Genomic DNA, 23,368 nt, shown 5'->3' with positions numbered 1-23,368 from the left:
ACAAGGATCACGGAACTTCCACAATCAGTAGCTGAAAAGAGATCGTTAAAAACACTTAAAAGTGCTGTTTCAGTGGAGTGTAGATGCTTAAAACCAGACTGAAAAATCTCTATGATGCCATTAGCATCAAGAAACGTATTCAGTTGGGTAAAAACTATTTTTTCCAATAACTTTGAAAGGAATGGAAGTCTTGAAATAGGTCTAAAATTTGAGCAAACTAAAGGGTCAAGGCCATTTTTTTTTAAATAAAGGGCTAACAATTGCATGTTTAAAACCATCAGGAACCACACTGGAAGTAATACTGCTATTTATAATAGCAAGGACTGAGGTTCCAATTGAAGGGAAAACCTCTTTAAAGAGCCATGCAGGGATCACATCCACGGGAGAACCAGAAGGTTTAATTTGACTAACCATCTCGTTAAGAAGTGTAATTGAGATGGGTTCAAACTGGTATAAGGCAGCTTAACAGGGACTAAACGTGGATGGGTCATATGTAGGAGGTACTATTGCTGACCTGATGGACTCAACCTTGTTTACAAAAAAAGAAAGAAACTGATTACATCTATTAGCAGAGCCTTCCGGGTGGCAGACTGGGGCACATTTAAAATAGAACTGATGGTCTTATAAAGTGCGTGGGGATTATGACAATTTGATGCAATCACCTGAGAAAAATGGCTGTTTTTCTCATTTTTCACTGTATTTTGATAGCATTTCCAACAGTCCTTTAACGTTTCAAAAGAAACCTGCAATTTGTCCTTCTTCCACTTTCGCTCTGCTCTCCTGCATTGACGTCTGACCGCTCAGGTGGCTTCATTTAACCAGGGCTGGGGAATACATTCAGGGCGCCTGGTTTTTAATGGGGCCATAATGTTTAGGGTCTCAATACAGGTTCCAGACTAAGTCCTAAACTAATTTCAGGGTCAATAAAAGCATTTTTTTCTATAAAAGTTGAGGAGAAGAGAGCAGCAGTGGAAGAATTAAATATTCGACAGCACCTGGGTGGAGCACGAGCTTTAAACTCATGCACAAGAGAAATGTCAAATAAAACAGGTTTGTGATCAGAAAACACGGAATCTCCAATTTCCAAATTAAAAACAGATAAACCGCATGATAACACCAGGTCAAGAGTGTGCCCCTGCTGGTGTGTGGGGCCCCACCACACACCCCCATCGCCCGATTGAGGCCGGGGAGCAATCTGACCGAACCTACTCCCCCCTGCGAACTGGGGCGAGACTCGGCCCAAAACATCGGCGCCCCCAGCCCCTGGCCAGGCGACGGCGAAGCTGGTCCGGAGGTCGCCCGCGTAGCAAGCGGACACGGCCCCACAGGCATGGCCGTGAGCTCCTGCTCACAGGCGGCTGGGCAGACGTCAGGTGCTGCGCCTCCGCCTCCAGTAGGCACAGCCCCTTTTGGTCCTCGTCCACCTCTGGGTGGAGCAGCTCCTCTTCCTCCGGCCGGTGCAGACCATCGCGCGCCTCGTCCGCTGCCTCCAGTTGGAGTGCCGCTCCCGGCTGAAGCAGCACTTCTCGCAGCAGCTCCTCTACCTCCGGCAGGTGTAGACCCTCGCGTGCCTCGTCCGCCGCCTCCGACTGGAGCGGCTCCTCCACCAATTCCGGCAGGAACAGCCCTTCACCCGGCTGCTCTTCCTCCTCCGGCCGGAGCGGACTGCTGCTCCTCTCGTCTACCACCTCCAGTTGCTGAAGTGCCTTACGTGGCTCCTCCACTGCTTCACCACCGTCGGAACACCCCTGTGGGGGGTGGTGCCCAGGCCCAGAGCAGCGCCGCCAGATCCCCAATCCTTTTCAGGTGGCGCTCGGTCTGGTCTCGCAGCTCTTCCTGCTGGCGACGCACCTCCGCCGCCTGCTCCCGCTGGATAGCCGCTGTCTCAGCCATCATCTGGGACAGCTCTTCCCTTCCCTGGCTCTGTTGTGGGCCGTCGTGCCGCCTCCTGGGTTTCGGCACCAATGTGGCGAGAATAAGGCACGGCGGGACCACGGAGTAGGCAGCACGGTGGCACGGTGGTTAGCACTGTTGCCGCACAGCAAGAAGGTCCTGAGTTCAATTCCACCATCAGGCCGGGGTCTTTCTGTGTGGAGTTTGCATGTTCTCCCCGTGTTTGCGTGGGTTCTCTCCGGGTACTCCGGCTTCCTCCCACCGTCCAAAGACATGCAGCTTGTGGGGATAGGTTAATTGAATAATCCAAATTGCCACTAGGTGTGAATGTGCGAGTGAATGTGAGTGTGAATGGTTGTCTGTCCCTATGTGTTAGCCCTGCGACAGACTGGCGACCTGTCCAGGGTGTACCCCGCCTTTCGCCCTATGACAGCTGGGATAGGCTCCAGCGCCCCCCGCGACCCTGAAAAGGATAAGCGGAAGCGAATGGATGGATGGATGGGACCACGGAGTATCATTTAGAGCCATCTTTATTCACATCTCACCACAACACAACCCCAACCCCTGAGTCCCCGTGTTTTAACATGGCGGGCGTGATTTATTAAAGGCATTTATTAAAGGCATCCTCATTGGAGCTGGAGTCTGGGCAGAAGTTGTCTGTGAAGCCCAAGTTAATGGGCACAAATTCACAAAGTTTATTCCACGGCGCCCAAGACGTGAAAAACACCAGCGAGCAGGCACACGTCCACTCAAGCCTACGACAGGAACCAGACAAGGAGCAACATGATTCAGGAGACGCCTTGGGATGCGATGGAACAGACTATAATCCACTGGAGCAGCCGCTAGAGAAAAAGTAAGGCAAGCTTTAAGCTTCACTAGCTGATCGGCTCGTTTACTGCGGCATCTGCGACGATGCGTTGAAGCAGGAAGCGCTCCGCATAGCAGGTAAGCAGGAACATCAGCCAGAGATGGGGGATACCCTGTTGTTTGTCCTTGCTGATTTGTCAGAAAATATTGAAGATCCAAAAGTTTTTGGCGTTCATATACCAGTCGCGAGTTGATTTGGGTGGCACAAATTGTAAAAAACAAAACAAACAAACACAAAATTGACAGAGACAGAAGGTGAGCCGCACACACCGGCACCATCTTTGTTCAATATATAACAGTGTTGTGTGAGCTGCCTTGTTTGTTCCACAGTGTCAGCAGTGTCCATATCTGCACTACTTATCAACAATGAAGTCACTGCCAAAGATGAAGGGGGACTTTTTTTTTTCTACTGCAGTTAGTCATCACAGCTGCTCTTAAAAAAATCTGTAGAAGAGGGTGATTCACATCAGGGAAGTTAAAAGATCAGAGGGTGGTGAATCACGCTGCTTTCACGGTAGCATTAAATCTACTGAACCATATAAAAAGAGTATTTTAAAACCAGAGGCATGGGGTGTTCTACACCATAATGTCAAAGCCACCCACTATTATCTATAAACAGAGTGGTGGGACTGAGGCGTGAAATTTAAATCAAAGTTCATATCATGTGTATTGACAAAAATAAGAACGTTATGGAGTGATTGTGATTGTGTTGTTGTCGTGGGCTGCACTTGGCGAGACGGCAAGAGGAGCTTCTGTAATCTCCATTTATCTTCTGAGGATAACTGTGTCAATCCAATACTTGTTTCACAGCAGAGCGCATTGATTACATCTTTACTCATTGTGATGAGTGGCTAACTGAGCTGCGCCTGCGGCCTAAATCGAATTCGAAACGGCTGATCAAGTGTGGCTGTTTACTCCCATCAAAGGTAGTCACGGTGCTGGAATGTAGAATTTACTGGAACGGTGAGTGTTTTTCTGTTGAAGATATCCGATGTGATTCACCGTCCAAAGATATTCGCATCGCAGTATAGAACAAATACTCGGATTTGAGATTTTGAAAACAGATGCTGTTCGGCTTTTTGCCTGATGAAGCACTTCTGACGGTTAATCAATAATCAGTTTGGGCTTTCCCGCAAGAAGTTGTCTTAGGAAAGTTGGTAAACTTCCCAGAACTGGAAACAATGTTGTCATTTGTTCAGTTGTATCAGTGGACAAAAGGCACTCATTAGATGCATGAAACAGCACCACTGCCCTTTTCCCTAATGCTTCAATTTATTAAGATTTAGAGCTTAAATGACCAGGTGTTTGGGGCAGCACAGTGGTGTGGTGGTTAGCACTGTCACCTCACAGCAGATTTGTATACACCAGTCTGCTGGGGCCTTTTGTGCCTACTTAGATTCCCTCTGGGTACTCCAGCTTTCTCCCCAGCAGCGACATGCATGTTAGGTTAATTGGTGATTCTGCATTGGCTCTAGGTGTGAATGTGAGCATAAATGGTTGTCTCTCTGTGCTAGCACTATGATAGGCCCTGGCTGTTGCCTTATTATAGCTGGGATAAGCTCCAGCAGACCCGTGACCCTGATTTGGATAATCAGAAAAAGACCCGTGTTGATGCAGTAATCAAAAGACTGCACATTGAACAATGCTGAAATTCATGACTTTTAGTGATATGACAGATTAAAATAAGTCACCAATTCCTCAGGAAGTCTTGTCAAGCATATTTTACGATGTCTTTATTTATTTTATTTTATTTTTTATGAGACTGTCTCATTGGTTCTCTTCTTTTGTGTGTCTTCTGTCCTGTCTTCTTCCCCCTACCCCAGCTCTTTGGTGCAGATGCCTGGTCCCACAGGAGGTTTCTTCCTGTTAAAACGGAGTTTTTCTTTCCCATTGTCACCAGGGGCTTACTCACAGGGGGCTTTCTGATTGTTGGGCTTTTCTCTGTATTACTGTAGGGTCTTTGCCTTTCAATCAAAAGCGCCCTAAGGTGACAGTTGTTGTGATTTTGCACCATATATTAACTGTGACAGCGGTGATCAATAATCTCTTGCAGTCGATTGTGCTCTTGTTTTGAAAGTTCAACCACAGCACTTTCTGTATCCTATTTCTCTACTGGGAAGCTCTTCAGGCTATTATTGTGAGACTCATCTTGCAGTCCGACAAACTTCACGACCCGTTTCAGACTGCAGGTGACGGTACTCTTTGATTTGCTCTCTTTTCTGGGAACTGGAGGGTCACTCCAACCAGGACGTGCAGCTGGTTGAGAACTGGTTCTTGTGCTGCTACAGTGGTATCCTACTGATGCTGCAGAGCAGCAGAAGGAGTACCCTCACAAACTTCATTTTAATGAGGTGCACTTTGAGTCAGTTCAAGTGATGAGAAACATACATTTAGTATGATTTATGCATGTATTAAAAAACAAATCATGGGTAGCACAGGCCTCCTGCTGAAGCGACAGCTTTCATTGACTTAGGCCACTGGGGACTGGACTGAGATAGTGTGAGGGCCGGTTCCAGCCCCCGAGCTTGTACTGTACTGTATCCCCCCTTGTATGAACTACGTAATGAATCTGTAGTTGTTGGGAGTTAAACAACAACAGAATCAAATTAATTTGGTGCACATGTATGACAATACTTTTAAAAACTGCACCAACCAACTACTGACTAATCAGCTAATTGTGTCGACATAGAGGGAGTTTATTAAACTTATTAATCCATCATGAAAGTGAGTCCTATTTGATTACAGAGATGTTTCCGCTTGTTTCTCTTTTGTTTAGTTTTGATATCAGCTTCTAAAATTTATATAGTGCAAATGTTCCTCCTCTTTGTGGGTTTGATAAAGTGCCAAGAAGAGTGTAACCGCAATAAGGGAACTATGGCAAACATCTGTTGTGAGCATCAGTTCCCATACTCTGTCATTCCCCCTCCTTTTTCTAACTCTCTCCTCTCTCTGTCTCCTTCTGTCTGCTCCATCTGTGTACCCAGCATGCATTGGCTTGGGCAGCAATGCAAGTTGTTGCCATTGCTATTTAGCCAGAGCTAACTGACTGATCCAGGCAGAGACAGGGTGTGAATGGCGCTGCGATGTGAACTAGGTCGCAGCGACAGCATGTTACTGAATGTTGATTTACAAGTTGAGAATCTGTGCTTGGACGCAAACACCACAAGGTGGGGTAGTGGAATTTGTCATGGCGACTCCAAGTGCTTTAGCTGGCAGTTAAATAAATATGTTAATGCCTGATAATGCATCTTGTTTTGTCAAGTGTACAACGGGGAGAAATGTTTTAACAGAGAGTAGTAAATAATGTGGCCAGTCAAGCCGCTACACTGTAAAATTTTGCCCGTGAATTATTCATCTCCTCGCATTTAATGGACATGCACGATTTTTCATTATAACCAAACGCTTCAAATTAAACAGAGAGGACAAGCAGGGACGTAGTGGGGGAAAAAAGGGTGGAGTTGTCCTGATGTCATCCCCCCCCCCCACACACACACACACACACCCCAGAGGGGGAGGGGGTGAGGTGCATGGGGCCTCTGTATCCTGAGCTTTTTAGCACACTCGGGGCTCTGCTACATATACCTTTTTGCTTTTAACCCTCCCTTGCCCCCCATTATCCACCCTACTCTCTCCATACTCTGGCATCCAGCTCTTGTGTGAAGTCATCGGAGTGGTGTCTGGGTCAGAGCTCCCCCCGCCACCATCCCACCACCCTGCCTTCGGGCTTGTTCCAGGCTCCTCACCAAAATCCACGACCCCTTTATAGGCTTTATGGAGAGCATAACTGAGCGAGGGGAGCAGAAAAGCAAAGATACAACAGTGTTATATTTGGAGGGAAAAACACTGTCATGTGTGATTTTGTTGTTATTGTCATTAGCATGTGACTTTGCTTGTTTGTTTTCTTACGTCTAGTGCCTCTATTTGGCTTTGTTTATGCTGGCATACAGCACTTTTGTTAAAAGTTGGAAATGGGCTCCTGGAAGAAATCAAATGCACTCCTCAGCTACGACAAGGAGTATTTAATGACTTGTGGCTTCCTTGGATCAGGCTAGGGACTGGATGAAGGATGGGCTGGAGAGGTGGGATGATGGGATGCACGCAATGGAGATGGATTATGTGTAGAGGGATCACAGTGTAACATAGCTGACATAGAGGAAATTCTGGAGAATTTGCGGGCTTCTGCTGCTGTGTGTGTATATGTAGCAGCAAAAATGGAAAGAATTGTGTGTCACTTATGAATTTTGCCCTGTGTATGATTGTCATTTAGATAAGTACCAGCTTCATTGTCATCTACCTCCATTTTACTGTCCATTCATTCCCCATGGAGTTGCCTTTAGAGACAAATAATCCCACTGGAATCACATATAAGCCAGTCATGTACATAATGTCTGTTAAGGCTGCATTGCAATTCATCTGACAGCATTATTCTTTGCAGCAGTGTTGGCATTGTAATCCCATTTCCAGTTAGTGCCTCCTGCCTCGCGCTCATGCATAAGTCAATGTGTGTTTAACATTCGAATCATGCCTTTGGTACGTGGCGTGTCACACTCTAGGAGACAGTTGTTTTTTATTCCTGTTATATTCACTTTGAGTTAGCGTGTGATTCCTATTCATGTATGCACACTAGACCAAGGCCAAGGCTTTAGCAGCAGTCTGCGCGTGTGAATGAAAAGGAGCATTAATGAAGCACCGTGGCCACTGCTGTCTGTGCTGCATGTCAGAAGAAGAGCAGAGCAGGGTCAAAAAGCTGAGTGGGGATATGGGATTGCTCAAGCCAAATATCTGTGTGTGCGTGTGGAGAGACCTCAGATTTCTAAATCTGCTTGTTGCATGTAAACCTTCTGATTTGACATTTGGTAAAGCATGCAAACATTTTGCATGATAAGACCATGTGGACACATAAAGTGACCCACGTCTGGTTGTCCCGCTGGCTTAGCTGCAATGTTTGAGAGGGCTGAGTGACAGAGAGTTGAAGCATGTTTATTAAACAATGGCGTTCGTATTGTGCAATGGATTAGCCATAGGTCTAGCAATTGCACACCATTCATGTAAATTGCTTCTTAATGCGTTTCTCTTTAATACTGAGAAAAGTGCACTCTTCTGATTCTTAAAAAGTAAAACCAGAGAAAACATAGAGAAGTATTTTCTGTAATCTATTAATGCCATAACTGCATTTTCACTCCAGGTTCATTTACTTGAGGCTTCTATATGTTTTAGAGCTTTTGAATTTTTAACCAGTCAAATCTTATTCAGTCTAGGGTCTCTATAAGCTTCTGCTGGGGTGGTATTATATTTGTTCTAAAAATCCTCGGCTTAATTCCTAAATCCTGCTGTTACGGGAAATCTGGCGTTGTGTGCACAGTCGGGGAAGTATGGCAAATGTTGGAACATTAAAATTTGACAGTCAGACATTGTTTAGTTTGAAGCAAACAGAACGCCGTGATTTGCTTTCCTGTTAGGATTAGATCCGCAAACCCTGAGCACACACCTCTGCTCCCGTCTCTCTATTTGAAGTTGACTTTATGGGCATGAGTGATCTGCTCTGCTGTACTGAGTCGCTCGAGAACCAGGGCAGAAAAAGTAATGAGAGGAGCGGATGAGGTTAGGGAAGGAAGTCGGTCTTTACTACCCTGCTGCCCTTGACACAAATGTGGATATATTAATGAATATACTGACAGAGAGCTAGCGATATTTCTTTTTCCAGCTCTAAGCAGCATTATTCAGTTCTCAATAAAGACTGTCAGCCTTGCGATGATGGTTGTAGGCAAGCGTCTCAATTAGGAATGATATGTGTGAAGTCTGACTTTTGGAAATGAATAATCATTTTGGATTATGACAGCATGGAAAGTTGCTTCTGTGTTGTCCAAGTTTAACATTAAACACAGAAAATACTGCGTGTCTTCAGGTGGTGAATGACACCCGTAGATTGAATGAATGTAACCCCCCCACCCCCCCATTGGTTAATAAATTCAAAATGGGATTCAAAAGTGACCCCCCCCCCCCCCCCCCCCCCATTCCTCTGCTTTGATTTAATAATTCATCTTTACAGTCTGTTTTAGATCTTTGTGATGGTTCACTCGTGCCTCCTCTCCTTCCCTTTTAATTTCCTTTCTCACATGAAGCAGGCTAGCAGTTCAGAAAAGCTCTCAGAAAACAGCCAAAAAGTCTCCCTCTTTGGTCTCTTCCTTCTTTTAATTACACAACTCCGATTAAGCAAAATATTGGTGCCAATGAGTATTCAGGAGTTTTCCATTAACACCGATATTAACCAAGGCTTTGGTCTTATATATTACCACACCCTCGCTGTCTCTGAGAGGGAATTTCAGATGGACACTTCCTCATCTTACATGTGTTTTCATGCATTAATAAACAAGATCCAGATCAGGATCGGGTTTCAGCCACAACGGCATGAAGTAAGACCTGCAGAAAGCTGGGTAAGTACACCTTTAGAGCCACGCAATGAAAATCACCTTTTTTAATTGAAATGATAAATGTATCCAGTTAATTACAACTTAATGAATGTCTCTTGGATGATACATAGCACAGTTTGTTTTGTTTTCATACGCCTCCTTGTTTGAACAAATTGAAATGAGATTGTGTTTTGGTGCTCTTGCTCAGCGAAGGTTGTAGGTGCATTGGGATTAACTGCTGTTACAAAAAGATCCCTCCCTCCCCCTTCACACACATATGTGCACACACTCGTATCCCCCTCCCCGGTGTTTTAGTTTTCTCTGCAAAGGGGCAAATCCAGATTACAGAGCCTCCCTAAGTGAAGGAGATCAGAGGAGATTTGTGAAAGAGGGGGAAGGTGCTGTATTTTACTGACAGTAAGATGCATATAGATAGAACTGTAATATAAATGGCCAGATTAAATTATACTGAGGGTCTGTACAAAGTGACGTATTTCACTCATTCATTTTGAGGCCAGATGTTGCGTGTGGATTTCATCATGCATTCTGCAATCACAATTTTCATTGTCCTGCATTTTACGTACAGACAGCAGGTCTGACTGATCCCAAATCAAAGAGAGTGAGGCACTGTCAGTAAGCACCACAGAGCCATCAAGGACATTTCACAGAGAGTTGGGCAGCAGTTGCGTGGTGGCTCTGCTGCAAGCATGGGGCCTGGAGGATTAGTGTCCAATCAGAGTGGATTTGATGTTTACTGACAGCACATGGGACTTAGCTGGGAGACCTGTATTTCATTTGTTTTCAATGAAGCTGTACGTCTTGCCTGGCCTCCCCTCCCCTCGCCATCACTCGGCCAAACTACGTTCTGAGACCTGTTGACGGCAGCGCATCAGCAGCAGCTTCAGGTAGGTGTCTCTGAAAGAGCGGGTAAGGGATTTGGGAATGGAATCAAAATCACTGGCATTACCATGATCACGATACTCATCACCATCACCAGATACGCTCGTATCTGGTTCACATGACGTCACAGTTGGATGTGGAATTAAACAGGCTTTATTTAGGTGTAATCCCTCATAGCAATCGGCAGAGCAAGTAAAATGTCCCGGAGAAGGGACAGCTAAACCCTATTGGATTAGTACAAGCCCCTGCCCATCCCAACCTATAACCCAACCTATCCACTTCTTCCCCCCCCCCCCCCCCCCCCCTTTTTTTTTTTTTTGGATGAATGTTTGCTGGCTAGCTCAAGCATGCACTCTGTTTCTGTGTCTTCTACCTCTGCAGTGTTTGTGTGGTTTGGTGTGATGTGGATATGTTTGTGTGTGGTGTCCTCTTTCCTCATGCGCAACAAGCCAGCATGGCCAGAGATTAATTATTCAAGGGCTGCCAGCAAAGGGGGAAGTCACCTGATAGCACGGACTTACAATATTACAAACAGATATCAGGTGAAACGCTAGACTTTGCTTCATCTTCATCCTTTCTCACTCCGTTCAATTTTTTTGTTGCTGCTGCACATGAAGACCTGAAAGAGAACTTTCTCTCTCTCACACACACTGCCTGTTGGGAGCTCTTTATTTTTTCTATTTCTGTGTTTTTTTCTTTCCTCTGTTAACAGATTTTCAGCTTTTTTCTTTTTCGCCAATGCTTGTCCCTAACAAAGTGAGCCTCGGACGCTCCCACAGTTGGGACACGTTAGGGGGGAATGAGGGTCAGTGGGAAAGACCTGACAGCGTGTACGAACAGCAGGCAAGAGTAACAGGCCGGCGGAGCTCTTTGTCATACGGAGAGGGAGGAGGGTGGTATGAGCCACCACCTGGGGTGCGTCTTCCTGACCTCGATTTGAAACGCGACCCGTATTCCTACCAAGATTCCCTTTACGGACAGGTTTACGCCGAGAGACACGACCCACGGGGGCTTAGGAAGGGCTCTGTGCCAGATCTAAACCACTACGAACGAGTGCCCATGGCTCATCGAGGATCCATTCCACACCAGGACTACTACTCCCATGACCCAGCCATGACTCCTCGGCGACCGGAGGCCTTTTACCGATCTGAGCATCAGCCTCCGCTGCCTCATCCTCTCAGCAGGTCGGGCTCACATTTAGGAATGACACCTGGGGCTCGTACTGCGTGGGATCAAGGTCAGGTAGTGCGGGCTGGATCTCAAGGGCCCCCATCACCTTTACCTCCTCCCCCTCCTCCAAGCACTCATGAATTGAATAGGGCATATAGGGAACCTGGTGCTATAACTTCTGCTAAGATATCCCCTCGAGACCCCCCTCCTGCTCACTATGGAATGGAGCAGCCGTCTCCTCGGTATGCCAGTGAGCCTCCGCCTCTGACAAGTCAGTCCGTTTATACTGATGCTAATGGCCGCCCTCTGGATCCGCAGCAGCAGGCTGCCACCTGTCTAGTGGTAGATCCAGCCAGTCAAAGCATGATTATGAGGCAAGAGACAGCCTCACCGTTAACCATCCAGCAACAGCATCAATTACAGCATCAGCAACAAATACAGCAGCAACAGTTACAACAGCAGCAACAAATACAACAGCAACAGTTACAACAGCATCAACAAATACAACAGCAGCAGTTCCAACAGCAACAACTTCAGCAGCAGCAGTTACAGCAGCAACAACTACAACAGCAACAAATACAACAACAGCAAATTCAGCAACAGCATCTTCAGCAAGAACAGTTGCAGCAACACCATCTGCAACAGCAACAACCTCAACCTATGCCACCTCCGCCTACCATGCCGGTCACTGACCCTAACCTTTCTATGGCTGCACCACTTCCTGCTCCACCTACTCCAGTCCATACTGCAGCAATTGCCCCTGCTGCACCTCCACCTCTGCAAGTGGTTCCAACTCCAGCCCCTCCTCCCCCAGCTACTCCACTCCCTGCCCCTCTTCCCGCTCCTCCACCAACCGCCCCACAGACTCCTTTGCCGGTGGATCCCAAGAAGTCGGTCGATCCAGAGTTTCTTTCTCTGTTGCGAAACGAGGGCCTCTCAGAGAGCACCATCTCCTCACTTATCCAGCAGGGGTTTGACTCCACTAGCATGCTGGCTGTCATGGAGGAGAATGATGTCCGCACAGTTGCCCCAAACCTCGGTCAGGCTCGTGTGCTGTCTCGCCTGGTCCACCATTACAAGCGCCCAATAGAAGCTACACCAGCCCCCTCCCAACCTCAAACGCCCATGCGAGGTCGCTCTAATAGCTTTAGCCATCGCGCAGACATCTATCAACCACACCACCACCATCATCATCCACCACATACCCCACAACCTTTAGCAGTAGATCCCCAACTAATGCCCCCACCAACACCTGGGGCCATGCAATTTATCTCTCCGCGGATGGGAGAAGTAATCGGTAGAAGGCCCAGCAGTGCTCCCTCGCAGCAGTTACTGGAGGCCTCTGGAGGATACCCAGGCCAACCCCCTCGTTCACCAGGGCCATACGCTGGAGCCCTCATGTCTGTCCAGTCAAGACCCATGTCAGCCTACTCTTCTGGGATGCCAGGGGTGCCTATGCCAGGTATGCAGATAATGCCTCACCAGATGACTGGGTCAATGCCTGCCATTGCGGGGTCCATTCACTCGATGCCAGGTATGCCACAGCAGATGCCTATATCCATGCCTGCTTTACCACAGCCACCGCAACAGGTACCAAAAGCATACTCTACCAACTACACAGTGCCCATAGAGCTGATGAAGAGGGACAGGAACTTAGTGCCATTGTCACCCATGCACAGCCCTCACCCTAGTCCTCAGCTGATCCGAAAGGGTGGGGGACCAGGATCAGACAATGCTCTCGTTCCCGTGGGAGCACCCGTTCAAGGCCAAGGTGCCCTGGCTGCTAACCAGAAGCTAAGTCGACGCACGGGTCCACCAGTCATCGTGTCGACTATGGCATCTCCAGATACAAGTAAATCCTATTTTTTTCTCCTTTTAGATTTATCTGGTATTTGTCTGTTTTCATGATAGATGTGCTCTTGGCTGTTTCACATGTTTTCAATAGATAAGGCTGTTTACTTGTGACAGAGCTCTTCATTTTGTGTGTGATTTATGTAAGATACCAGTTCCCATTCCTCTCATTGCTTTCAGGAGCAGCACAAAGCAGTGCTGCTGCTTTGTTAGAAATCATATCAACTTTTAAATATTACTTTGACATTTCTAAGAGCCATTCAGCAGTTGTTTCTTTAAAAAAATAAATAAAAGGAGAAGACACTGTAAATCTATTTTCATCCTTTGTCGTGATGAATCATGAGTAAGTGAATACCAGATAAGCCTTCGCTTTATACCAGCATACTTTGCTTTATACCAGCATTCAGACTAGGGGTATGTGAAATCTATTTAGCTCAGCATGGATACTGGTATGCTATGCATGATTCTTGACCTTAAAAAAATCCAAACACAGTTTGAATGTTAATGGAAGACTTTTTGAATCGTTTTATCTTTCTGGTCTGTGCTGTCATTTGTTTCCTCTCCTGTCTTGGCACTAATTACATCAACAGTAGATAAATGATGTGTCTTTTCTTGCTGCCCTTGTCTATTTTTTATAAAGCTGCTGTCCAGATTTTGAATTATTACCATAAAAGGATAACTTTTTGCTTTAAGCATTCTTGTAATCTACCCCACGTCCTAAGCCGATACTTACATCTCACTTTCTCGTCTGCTTATCTCTGCGAGAGCCTGATTTGTCAGAATTCCTGTTACTTTCTCTGAAGACCTTTTGTCATTTCACTAATCTCATGCAGTTCCTTTGTCAGAATGAGATATCGCCCATTAAATACAACACGAATGGCATTGACGAGGCGCAATATAGAGGATTTGGGAGGAACAGCTGTCAGCAGCCTTTCTGATATGTTTTAAAATTTAACAACTGTGCACGGTCTTCATGTTACAGTCTGTCAGTCACCGCATTCATGTGTGAACAGTTCACATTAGGATTTCTTTGACTAGAGAAGTCAGATGTTGTGTGCAATTATTGTGTGGGAACAGGAGGTAGCTTGTGTGTGCATCTGTGTGCAGTATGTGGGATTGAGTTTGCCACCGACTCCTTCTGCAGATATGCTTTTTTCAAAATAATTTAGCTCTTATCTGCTGTATCAAATGGTAACTATTTGGCGCAAAAGCAAAATCAACAGGCCATTTAAGAAAAAAAAAAGAATTTGTTCTGCCACAACTGTATAGGATTCAAGATGTTGCATAATGGTGATTGCAGCATTAGTTGTGTAGCTCTTCAGCTGGGGTGTCATTGTAACTGCAGCTGTTTTTGATCACATCCTCTTTTTCTGTGCCTTGCACCGTCTCCCCATGGCCCCTGAGCCCTTGTTGCAGTAAACACAGATATCTTCCCTCATTGTGATAATAAGGATGCATCACGGTAGCCTCGAAAAGCTTTATAGCCACTCGGGCCACACAGCATTCCTTCAGGCCCTTCTGCCTGCCAAGGTGTACCGCCAACCTGCGTAGAATAGCAATTAGCCTTACCTTGTTCCTCATGAACAGATCTGATAATTCATTTTATTTCTGAGACTCCTCTTTGTTTCTGTTTTTTTAGTGTTTATTTAATGGGTTGTGTCCCAAATTCACTTTTCAATTCCGGATTAAATAAAATGCATTCAGTCAATTCATCCTCATTGTGTAGTCGGTCAGATTTATTTGGATATCAGATTAAAGCTTTAAATCAGCACAAGAGTGGCTACCTAAATTATATTTAAATCCCATGGCCTGATAGAAGTTGATTTTATAGGCTGGGCAATAAAGGCCGATTTCTCCATCAGCACCAGCTCACCCGAGGCTGACTAGCAGCATCACTGGTCAGATAAAATCGAATTACACTGCTGATGGCCGATGTGTGATTGTGTCATTCTCTCTTTGCAGGTTCTGATGAGTACAGGGAGTGAGGCTTAATCCTTCCTTTGCTGCAGTAATCCATAGATAGTCCCATTTTGCTCAGACCAGCCTTCTGGCTTTCCGTGAGACCTTCTGTACATAGATAGTGGATTGAAATAGACTTAAAATGTACAGGACAGGCTGGATACACATTATTGAACGGAGACAGCTTTGTTGTCCTCTTGTGTGTGTGTTTTGTTCCTTTGTTTTCTTTTGTTTTTAAGCCCAAAAGAGCAGACATTAAAAGAACCCCACTGCTCGATAGTCAAAATATGCTTTGGAAACAGATTTCTTCATGTCTGCGTCATACACATATATCACATTATTAGTACACACACAGTCAGCAGAGTAGACCTCATTTGCATGTGGCTGACATTTGTTGCTTTGGTAATTTCATCTGTTAATGGACACGTCCGCAAAAGCTGCTCTGAAAGCATGTTCCTAAATTGTACGTTGCTAGGCAACATGGGTTTTGGTGGTAATCGTAGGCAGATTTGCTTTTGGTTAAAGGGTCGCTCCATTGTCATAAAACACTGCAAATTTACTCCATCCGTTTTTTTCCTTATACAAAAAGGCAGGCTGAGCTAATGCATTTAGAAAAAAAAAATGCAAAAAAATCATCCACTTATTTTGGGATGGCTAAGTAGTTATTTGGAGGTTTTGGTTACTTTTTTCCAAAAAAGATAACATAATTCAGACTTAGCAATATAGTATGTTTCAGCCTGTCAGGTAAAATGTTGTAATGTTGTTTTATCAGGTAACACTATTAGTCTTAATAGCAGCATTAACTCCAGGCAGGTGAGGTGTTTCTGGTTTTTCCAACCAAGAGAATTCGTGAAGGTAGACTCGGGACACACTAGAGAGATGAGGTCTCACAAGTGGCTCGATATCACCCCTGAAGAGCCGAAAATGGTTGCTGGGGAGATAGAAGTCTGTCCCTACAACCTGAATCTGGACAAGTAATAGAAAATGGATAGATGGCAGCAATAATGCTTCTCTAACATTTTTTGTTGAATAAGTTATGAGATTGTAAATTGGATATTCTGAATACCTCAAATAATTCATTAGCAATATGTTGCATCCAGAAGCAGAAAGAATTTCCCTTTGAATTAATAGCCCATGTGTAAATGCAGATGGCATGGCCCCACCAACCTCACTATATGATGCTTTATGGAATACCCTAGAGCAGGGCTAACTAGGACACCCCCACCCCCAAACTGGCATAAACACAATATAAGCTACTCTAGGACTCTACCTTCTTTACTTCCACCCCTGCTGAGGGCGTTGACCCCCTCATCACGGACTTTGGCCAGGTGACTCAGTGCCAGTTCACGTCAGCTTTGCTTTGCTCTGCAATGCATGACTGACACACTAGCCGCAATTTTCTTGCTTGCTTAGGCCTGGCACGATGGTGGGGGAGGGTTGTGGCATGTTCGTTCTGGAGATAGCAGATTATGTATTAATGGGGTCCAGGTCAAAGCTACAGACAGTTGTTAAACTGACTGAGGGATTAAGTAAAAGGGAGAGAGAGCGATGGAGAGAAAGTGACATAGTTCTGCTTCTGATAGATGATGACTTCAAGCTGCACGGTGGGGTGGGGAAACGGGGCGTTGACAGCTGTCAGTCAACCTTAAACTCTCCATAGAGATGAGGTTGGCTGTCAATCTTTCATCTGGCTTTTGAAGGTCACATATTGGCCTAAATCTGGGTGGCAGTCAAAGGTTGTTTTGTTTGGTTGGTTGGTTTTTTCTGGCTAGCCACCATGTTCCTTGCTCACAATTTTTTTTTTTTACCCACCAAATAAATGCCATGCATCCATACATGCATAGTGGAGAGGTTGCCAGTCTAGCATAGGACTCTAAAAAGTGCTTAAGAACGTTTTTAAAAAAGGATTAAACAATTCAGTTTAATTCACTTGTATTTATATGGCAACAAATCACAACAACAGTCACCTTAAGGCACATTATGTTTTAAGGTAAAGACCCCACAGTGATACAGTGAAAACTCCAACGGTCAGAAGACCCCCAATGAGCAAGCAATTGGCGACAGTGAGAAGGAAAAACTCCCTTTTAACAGGAAGAAACGTACAACAGAATGAGGCTCAGAGGGGACAGCCATCTGCATACATGAACCACATTATTATCATTATTATGTAAGGCTAAATCATTCACTACTTTAAACCACCACTTTATTTGCATCAGAGTGAGGAAGGAAGTTGATTTAAGGGACTTTGAATGCAGCATGGTTGTTAGTGCTAGACAGGCTGCGCTGAGTATTTCAGAAACTGCTGATCTACTGGGATTTTCCCCCCAGAATCATCTCTAGGGTTTACAGAAGATGGTCAGAAAAGCCAGTGAGCATCAATTCTCTGGGAGAAAATGCCTTATTGAAGGTGACATTACTTCAATCTCATAGAAAGGCGACAGTAACTCAAATAACCACTCGTTACAACCAAGATATGCAGAAAAGCATGTCTGAACACAGCACATCAAACCTTGAAGCTAGGGCTGGGCGATATGACCCAAAATTCATATCTCGATATTTTTTAGCTGGATGGCGATATAAGATATATATCTCGATTTTTTTTTTAAGCCATAAAGTAAGAACAAAAAGAGAGTTCTTAGTCAAAGCTGTGTCCCAGATGTCACACAGGCACTTTTATTAACATACAGCACAGATGTACATGAAAAATTACTCAAAATTAAATTATGAGCATTCATTAAATAATAATGCTCCATAAATAAAAGAAAACAAGGTTGTTTTTGTGCTAAACAAAGAGCTCACAATTGTGCAGTCAAAATGTAAACTAAAAGACGCTGAGCGTAATAACAAAGACAGACAGATTTCACAGCTGCTCTGTTCCCAAGTTTTACTGTGTGACTGATAGCCTGGAGTTTGAAATCCGCTTCATAACCACGTCTCTTACAGGTGCCATTTATGGTCCTTATACACACACAATACGGTAATATTACGTTGATGCACAGTACGTATCACTCCGCGAAGCTCCTCGGTAGCCGTAATGCGCCGACAATCTATCAAGCGGTGCAGCTCCGTAGCTTACCAAAGTCGTACTCAAACATTTTTGACAGATTACTGAGCGCCGTGTACCACATAAAATCGGTTCGCGGCCATCAAGCACAACCAGAATTCATACATAAGGCGCGCTGTCAACTTTTGAGAGAATGAAAGGATTTTAGGGTTAGCGCTGTTAGCTCGTTAGCATGTTTAGCTCGTTAGCACGTTGACGCCGTCCAGCCCCACGCATGGGGCGATGCGCAGTAACTCGTTAACGGAGATTTGCCGTGTCCGTCTTGTCGCTGCCTGCACGTGAAGCGATGGGGGAGGAGGGGGAGTTGTCTTCAGTGAAGGCGAGGCGGAGTAACGTTGCGTAGAGACAAAAGTGGACGAAAGAGAGGCAAACTTGCGGCTCCACAACTATAATTATAACGTAACATAGACTATATCGATATAAAGGATATTGTCACATCTTATATCTCGTATAAAAATATATCGATATGTTTTAAAAACTCGATATATCGCCCAGCTCTACTTGAAGCTAAGGAGTACAGAAGCAGTAAACCACACCGAGTATCACTCCTGTTCTTAGTTGACAGGAGTGAAAGGAGGCTACAGGTCATATTGGCTTGTGAAAGTTTGACAATAGAGGAAAAATTCTGCCTTATCCGATGAGTCTTGATTGTTCCTGCAACATTCGGACGGTAAAGTTAGAATTTGGCTTAAACAAAATGAAAGCAAGGTTCCATCCTGCCTTGTATCAGGAGTTCAGGCTGTTGCTGGTGATGCAATGGTGTGAGAGATACTGTAAATTGATAGGCTTCTTTGCATACAAAGTAAGTAGAGGCATCACCTGTGATCCTCAATTGTTTTGTTAAGAAGAATCAAATTACTAATTGTAGGACAGTTTGGGATGAATTCAGTTGCTATGCTGTTGGATCTTGTCTTATTGGATCTTATCTCTTATTTATACCCCTTACTGGACCCTACGCCACAGCAGCCAAGACTACCGGGAGTGATAGTACAGTGTGCAATGTTATTAAAAACTGAAGTGCTTGATAAAAATGCATTGGATTGCACAGCTGTTCCCAGTTAAGTTCTTTGTGAGTGTATGTAAGATGTGTTTATGAGAGATTGTGTAAATGGACATTTGCAGATGGTATTGGTGGCATCTGTTAAGGCACGGTGCTCAGTCTCTCAGTCTCTCTCTCCCCTCCAGATGTTCCCGTTATCAGGCACTGACTCTGTTGGGATTACATCTATACGAATATTGAGTAGTCATTTTCCGTTCATGTTTTCCCCTCTTTTTGTCTTAAATTAACATTAAATTGTTTCCAGTGTTTCTTTGTCGTTCCCTCTTGTCTCATACTTGCCTCTTGGTCTTTCTTAGGGAAAAGAGAAAGAGGTAATGGGAGAAATATGTTTCAAACGTAATAGCTCAGCACATTCATTCTTGACTGTGGTTGTGGGTTGTAGAGCCTAGCTGCAAGAAAATGTGGGAAATGAGTAATCTGAAGATGTGAGGTGACTGAACCCAAGCAAAGACAGAAGAACAGATTGAGGAAGAAAGACCAAAGATCGCAGTTCAGCGCAGAGAAGGATGCTATAGATTAGATTAGAAATGGTTGAGGAATACAAATGGGTAGATTATTTTAAACTCTGTTGTGCCATCACGAAGCAAGCGAGTGAGGGAGTGCAGGGTGAGGACACTGCCAATCCATGCAGAGCTCTGTTCCCAGATCCAAAGAAGCTGATGTCATACTTGTAAATAATGTGGAAAATGGAGAGTGAAATGATAATGTGACTTTTTTTTCCCTGTGGCCTGGGGATTCAAGCTATGCAACAATTTGCTCAAAAACATGTCATCAGCAAAATGTGAATTCAAGCATTTAAAGATAAAAAGTGAAAACTTTTATACACGAGAAGCTAAAACCAGTAAATGATAAATGATTTTCTGTTTATTGACTGATGGCTCGACTGACTTATTTCAAGAACAGTTTTATTAATCTTCCCCTGGATTTGTATAAGTGTTATTTAACATGTCGTAAAAGCCTCTGAGAGTGGATAACACTTGCCAGGTGTCTGTTAATTTACAAATGTTGCAGTGATGGTACCATTTAAAAAAAGGTGGCCTTTAAAGAGAAAGTCTGACCTTTCTGGCTAAATTGCTCTGTTATTTCAGAGAGATACGAAGTGATTAACAGCAAAGAGAAGACAGGCAGTCGAGGTCAAATCCTCAAACAGTTGTAGCTCAAAGGTAGAAGAAAAAAGAAAGCAATAAATTGAGAAGCTGAAAGCTTATGTTTACTTTCCTCATCAAAAAAAGACCTTTTCTCCTCTCACTTCCTTCCCTTCGTTTTCTTTCCTACCACCTCCTGTCTAATTTCTTCTTGTTTTTTCTCTCTTTTCTTTTCCTCAGTGACCAGAGAGTCACTCTGAATTATTCATTTTGAGAAAATTAAATCTTCATGTGTTTTGAGGCGAACAACGAATAAGCTGAACGTGAATATGCGCAAAACTTGACACTCTGCTCGGCAGCGTTTTACCAGAAGCCAACGGGTTGGATATGTTTAGAGGTGCAGATGAATTTCATTTGCACCCAAGGAAAATATTGTACAATTCTCAGTAGGTATGTCAGCCGTGTTAAGGATCACGGGAGGGGGGCTGTAAATAGGATTTGTGTTTCACAGTGTTTTTAGTCTCGCGCGAGGATTTGCGTTTGTGCGTACCTGTGTTTTCATGCATATGAACAGCCGTCATTGGATTTTCCAATCCTGAATTTCTATTATGTTTTTAAAAATTATTTAAAAGAGAGATTACTGATAAATGAGTCAGCGTCTTACATCGAAATCAGATATGTGATTCCTGTCTGCACTCTACTTGTCCAAATTTGCAGCCGGGATGAGGGCTGAAAAAAGTGATGCCTTCCCCCCATTCATCGTGATCACAAACACACACACACACACATAGACGCACTCAGTCTCTCACATCTTCTTAACATCTCATCCTCTTTCTAGTGAAGCCAGTTGGCTCAAGTCACCGAGAAAGAGAAAGGTGGATGAAGAGATGATGGCGAGTCAGAGAGCTGGAGGGATGCGCAGAAGGAGAGTGGATGGGAACAAGAATTTATGTGGTGAAATTCAGCATCTGTTGTCCACCTGCAGCTGTGCCATGTCTTTTTCTCCCTTTTCTCTTCTTACTCGTCCCCCCGGAATGCCGTTTGTGCTTCAGTCATTTGGCAGCAGCACGACATGCAGATCACAGGAGGCAGATGGGATGGCGAATTTTAGAGGTCAAATTATACAGTAGGCTCTCTTAGTCAGGCACTCTCTTTTCATGAATGAGACTTTTTTACTCCAGGCCTGGTTTGCGGGCTCTGGTTACATGTTGTAACCAAACCTCCTCAATGAAGTCCTTTAAACTCACCACACTTCGGTTGGGCTTACACTAAACACATCACAATGTGAGCGCCAGTGTTACTATACACGTGGTATACTTTGTTCTTTATTTAATCAGAAGTGTTCAGTGTTTGCTAACATTTGCTTTTTTTTTAACTTTGCAATATAGTGACAGTCCAAAAAGTATGCTGCGTTCCCATTGTTTCAATAAAAGATTGTCAAGGTTGTTTCTTTGGCTTCTTTCTTTGATTAACTAAAAGAAATAATCAGTTTACCGTTTCAACAAATTCACACAGTTCATTCATGTCATCCACTCTCATCTTTCATGCTGAGCCACACTGTGTGCTTTACATTGATGGCAGCATGTGTCCTTGGTTTATTGACTAAAACTAGCTTCTTCTTTTTTTTTAACCCTGCTCCAATATTTAAAGATTTAAAAAAAGTAAGAATTTATTCACTTCAAGACATTTACACAAAAACGTATATGGAAGACATTTTCACAGCTGAAATAGGATCATAATAAATAAAACATTGTAAGTCCACCATCAACTCCAAGAAATATTTTGTTTATCGTTGCTTATCTTAGATGTTTGGCCTTCGGTGTGCAGAATGATGCAAAATTTGACATTCGTTTTGGGCAGCTGGAGGCGGTCGGCTCTGGAGCTGTAGCAGGTCGTCCACCAATCAGAAGGTCATCGTTTTGACCTCCCGGCTTCTCCGGTACAGGTTTCAAAATGTTCTACTGCAAGATGCTGAAACCACCTAAAAAATAAATCTGCCCCGATGTATGCGTGTGTGTCAGTGGGCGATTGTGGGTTGGAATGTAAAACACTTTGAGTGGTTGATAAGGAAAGAAAGAGAGCAGTAGAAATCCTGTAAATTCACCATTTTTACAACAAGCTAGTTGGCATCTTACAACAAATATGAAACACATTTGTGTGTGTTAATTTTTCCAAATTAAAAATAAAACACTCTTGTTGCATATTTGGAGATCATAAATATATGAGCAGCCTGAATAGATATTATTATGTCAGGTCCTTAAACTTGTCTCAGGAGCTTCTTTAAACTTGAATTTAGAAACCTAAAGGTTAAATCTACCTTAACCTATGAAACAGGGGTGTCAGTCTCATTTTGCATCATGGGCCACACACGACCCAATTAGGTGTTTAGTGGACTGGATCAGTGAACATAGCCAGTGTAAAGAAGTTTAACTACACATCTAATCATTGACATGTCTTAAGAAAGAGAAGTGTAATTTCAAATATAAATCCTTGCTAATAGAGATGGCTCTTTGGGGTTAAACCTCATGAAATAAATGTGAAAAATACTGAAAATGAACTCATTAGGAGAACTTTGTCCCATAAGTATAAAACATAGAACTCTAAGTTCTTTAATGCGTGATACATGTATTTATTTTACTGCAAAAACCAAAACCCAACTTTTTGTAAATAATGAAACACATGGACTTTTCTGTTATTTGATGCATTACTAACAATAAAAACATCTGTTTCTGTCATTTTATCTGCCACTTACTTACCTTGATGATTTTGTAATTTAGAAGGCTGTAAAACTGACAGAAATACAGTAAAAAAAAAAAGTCCAAATCTTCTTCTTTAAAACCAACCAGTAGGCTGAATTAGACCCTTTGCCTTGCTCAGTTCTTGCCCCTAGACTGTATGCTTGACTGTATGACACCCCAGCTATAAAGCATTAATGCACATCATTCATATCTTTAATTATCTGTACTACTTTTGAACAATTTAGAAAAAAGAAATAATTCTATAAATCTAAATTTTTAGCTATTATCTGAACTTTAGAAATTGAAAAAAAAACCAACTTGAAATTAGTTATTAAGTCAAAATTTTAAGATAATAACCTGAAATTTTTGAC

At 43.8% G+C, this 23,368-nt stretch overlaps 1 protein-coding gene across 4 annotated transcripts in view; it reads left to right on the top strand.

The window, feature by feature from the left end:
• Window positions 1-10,392: 10,392 nt before the first annotated feature.
• The window catches only part of LOC147316070 (uncharacterized), a 40,616-nt gene continuing 27,640 nt past the window's right edge, over window positions 10,393-23,368 (top strand). For all 4 annotated transcript variants that reach the window (XM_086259234.1, XM_086259233.1, XM_086259236.1 and 1 more), the window contains exon 1: window positions 10,393-13,092. In XM_086259234.1, coding sequence (XP_086115360.1) covers window positions 10,809-13,092 — 2,284 coding nt within the window. In that variant the 5' untranslated portion in view covers window positions 10,393-10,808. The remainder of the gene's footprint in view (window positions 13,093-23,368) is intronic.

Source organism: Aulonocara sp. 'chitande type north' Nkhata Bay, linkage group LG13 (genome assembly GCF_057382095.1).
Source record: "Aulonocara sp. 'chitande type north' Nkhata Bay isolate Kocher_YH1m ecotype deep benthic linkage group LG13, A_spYH_male_GT1.1, whole genome shotgun sequence".
Taxonomy (NCBI): Eukaryota; Metazoa; Chordata; class Actinopteri; order Cichliformes; family Cichlidae; genus Aulonocara; species Aulonocara sp. 'chitande type north' Nkhata Bay.
The sequence above is the reverse complement of the archived record's forward strand: the minus strand, read 5'-3'. Positions and strand labels throughout refer to the sequence as shown.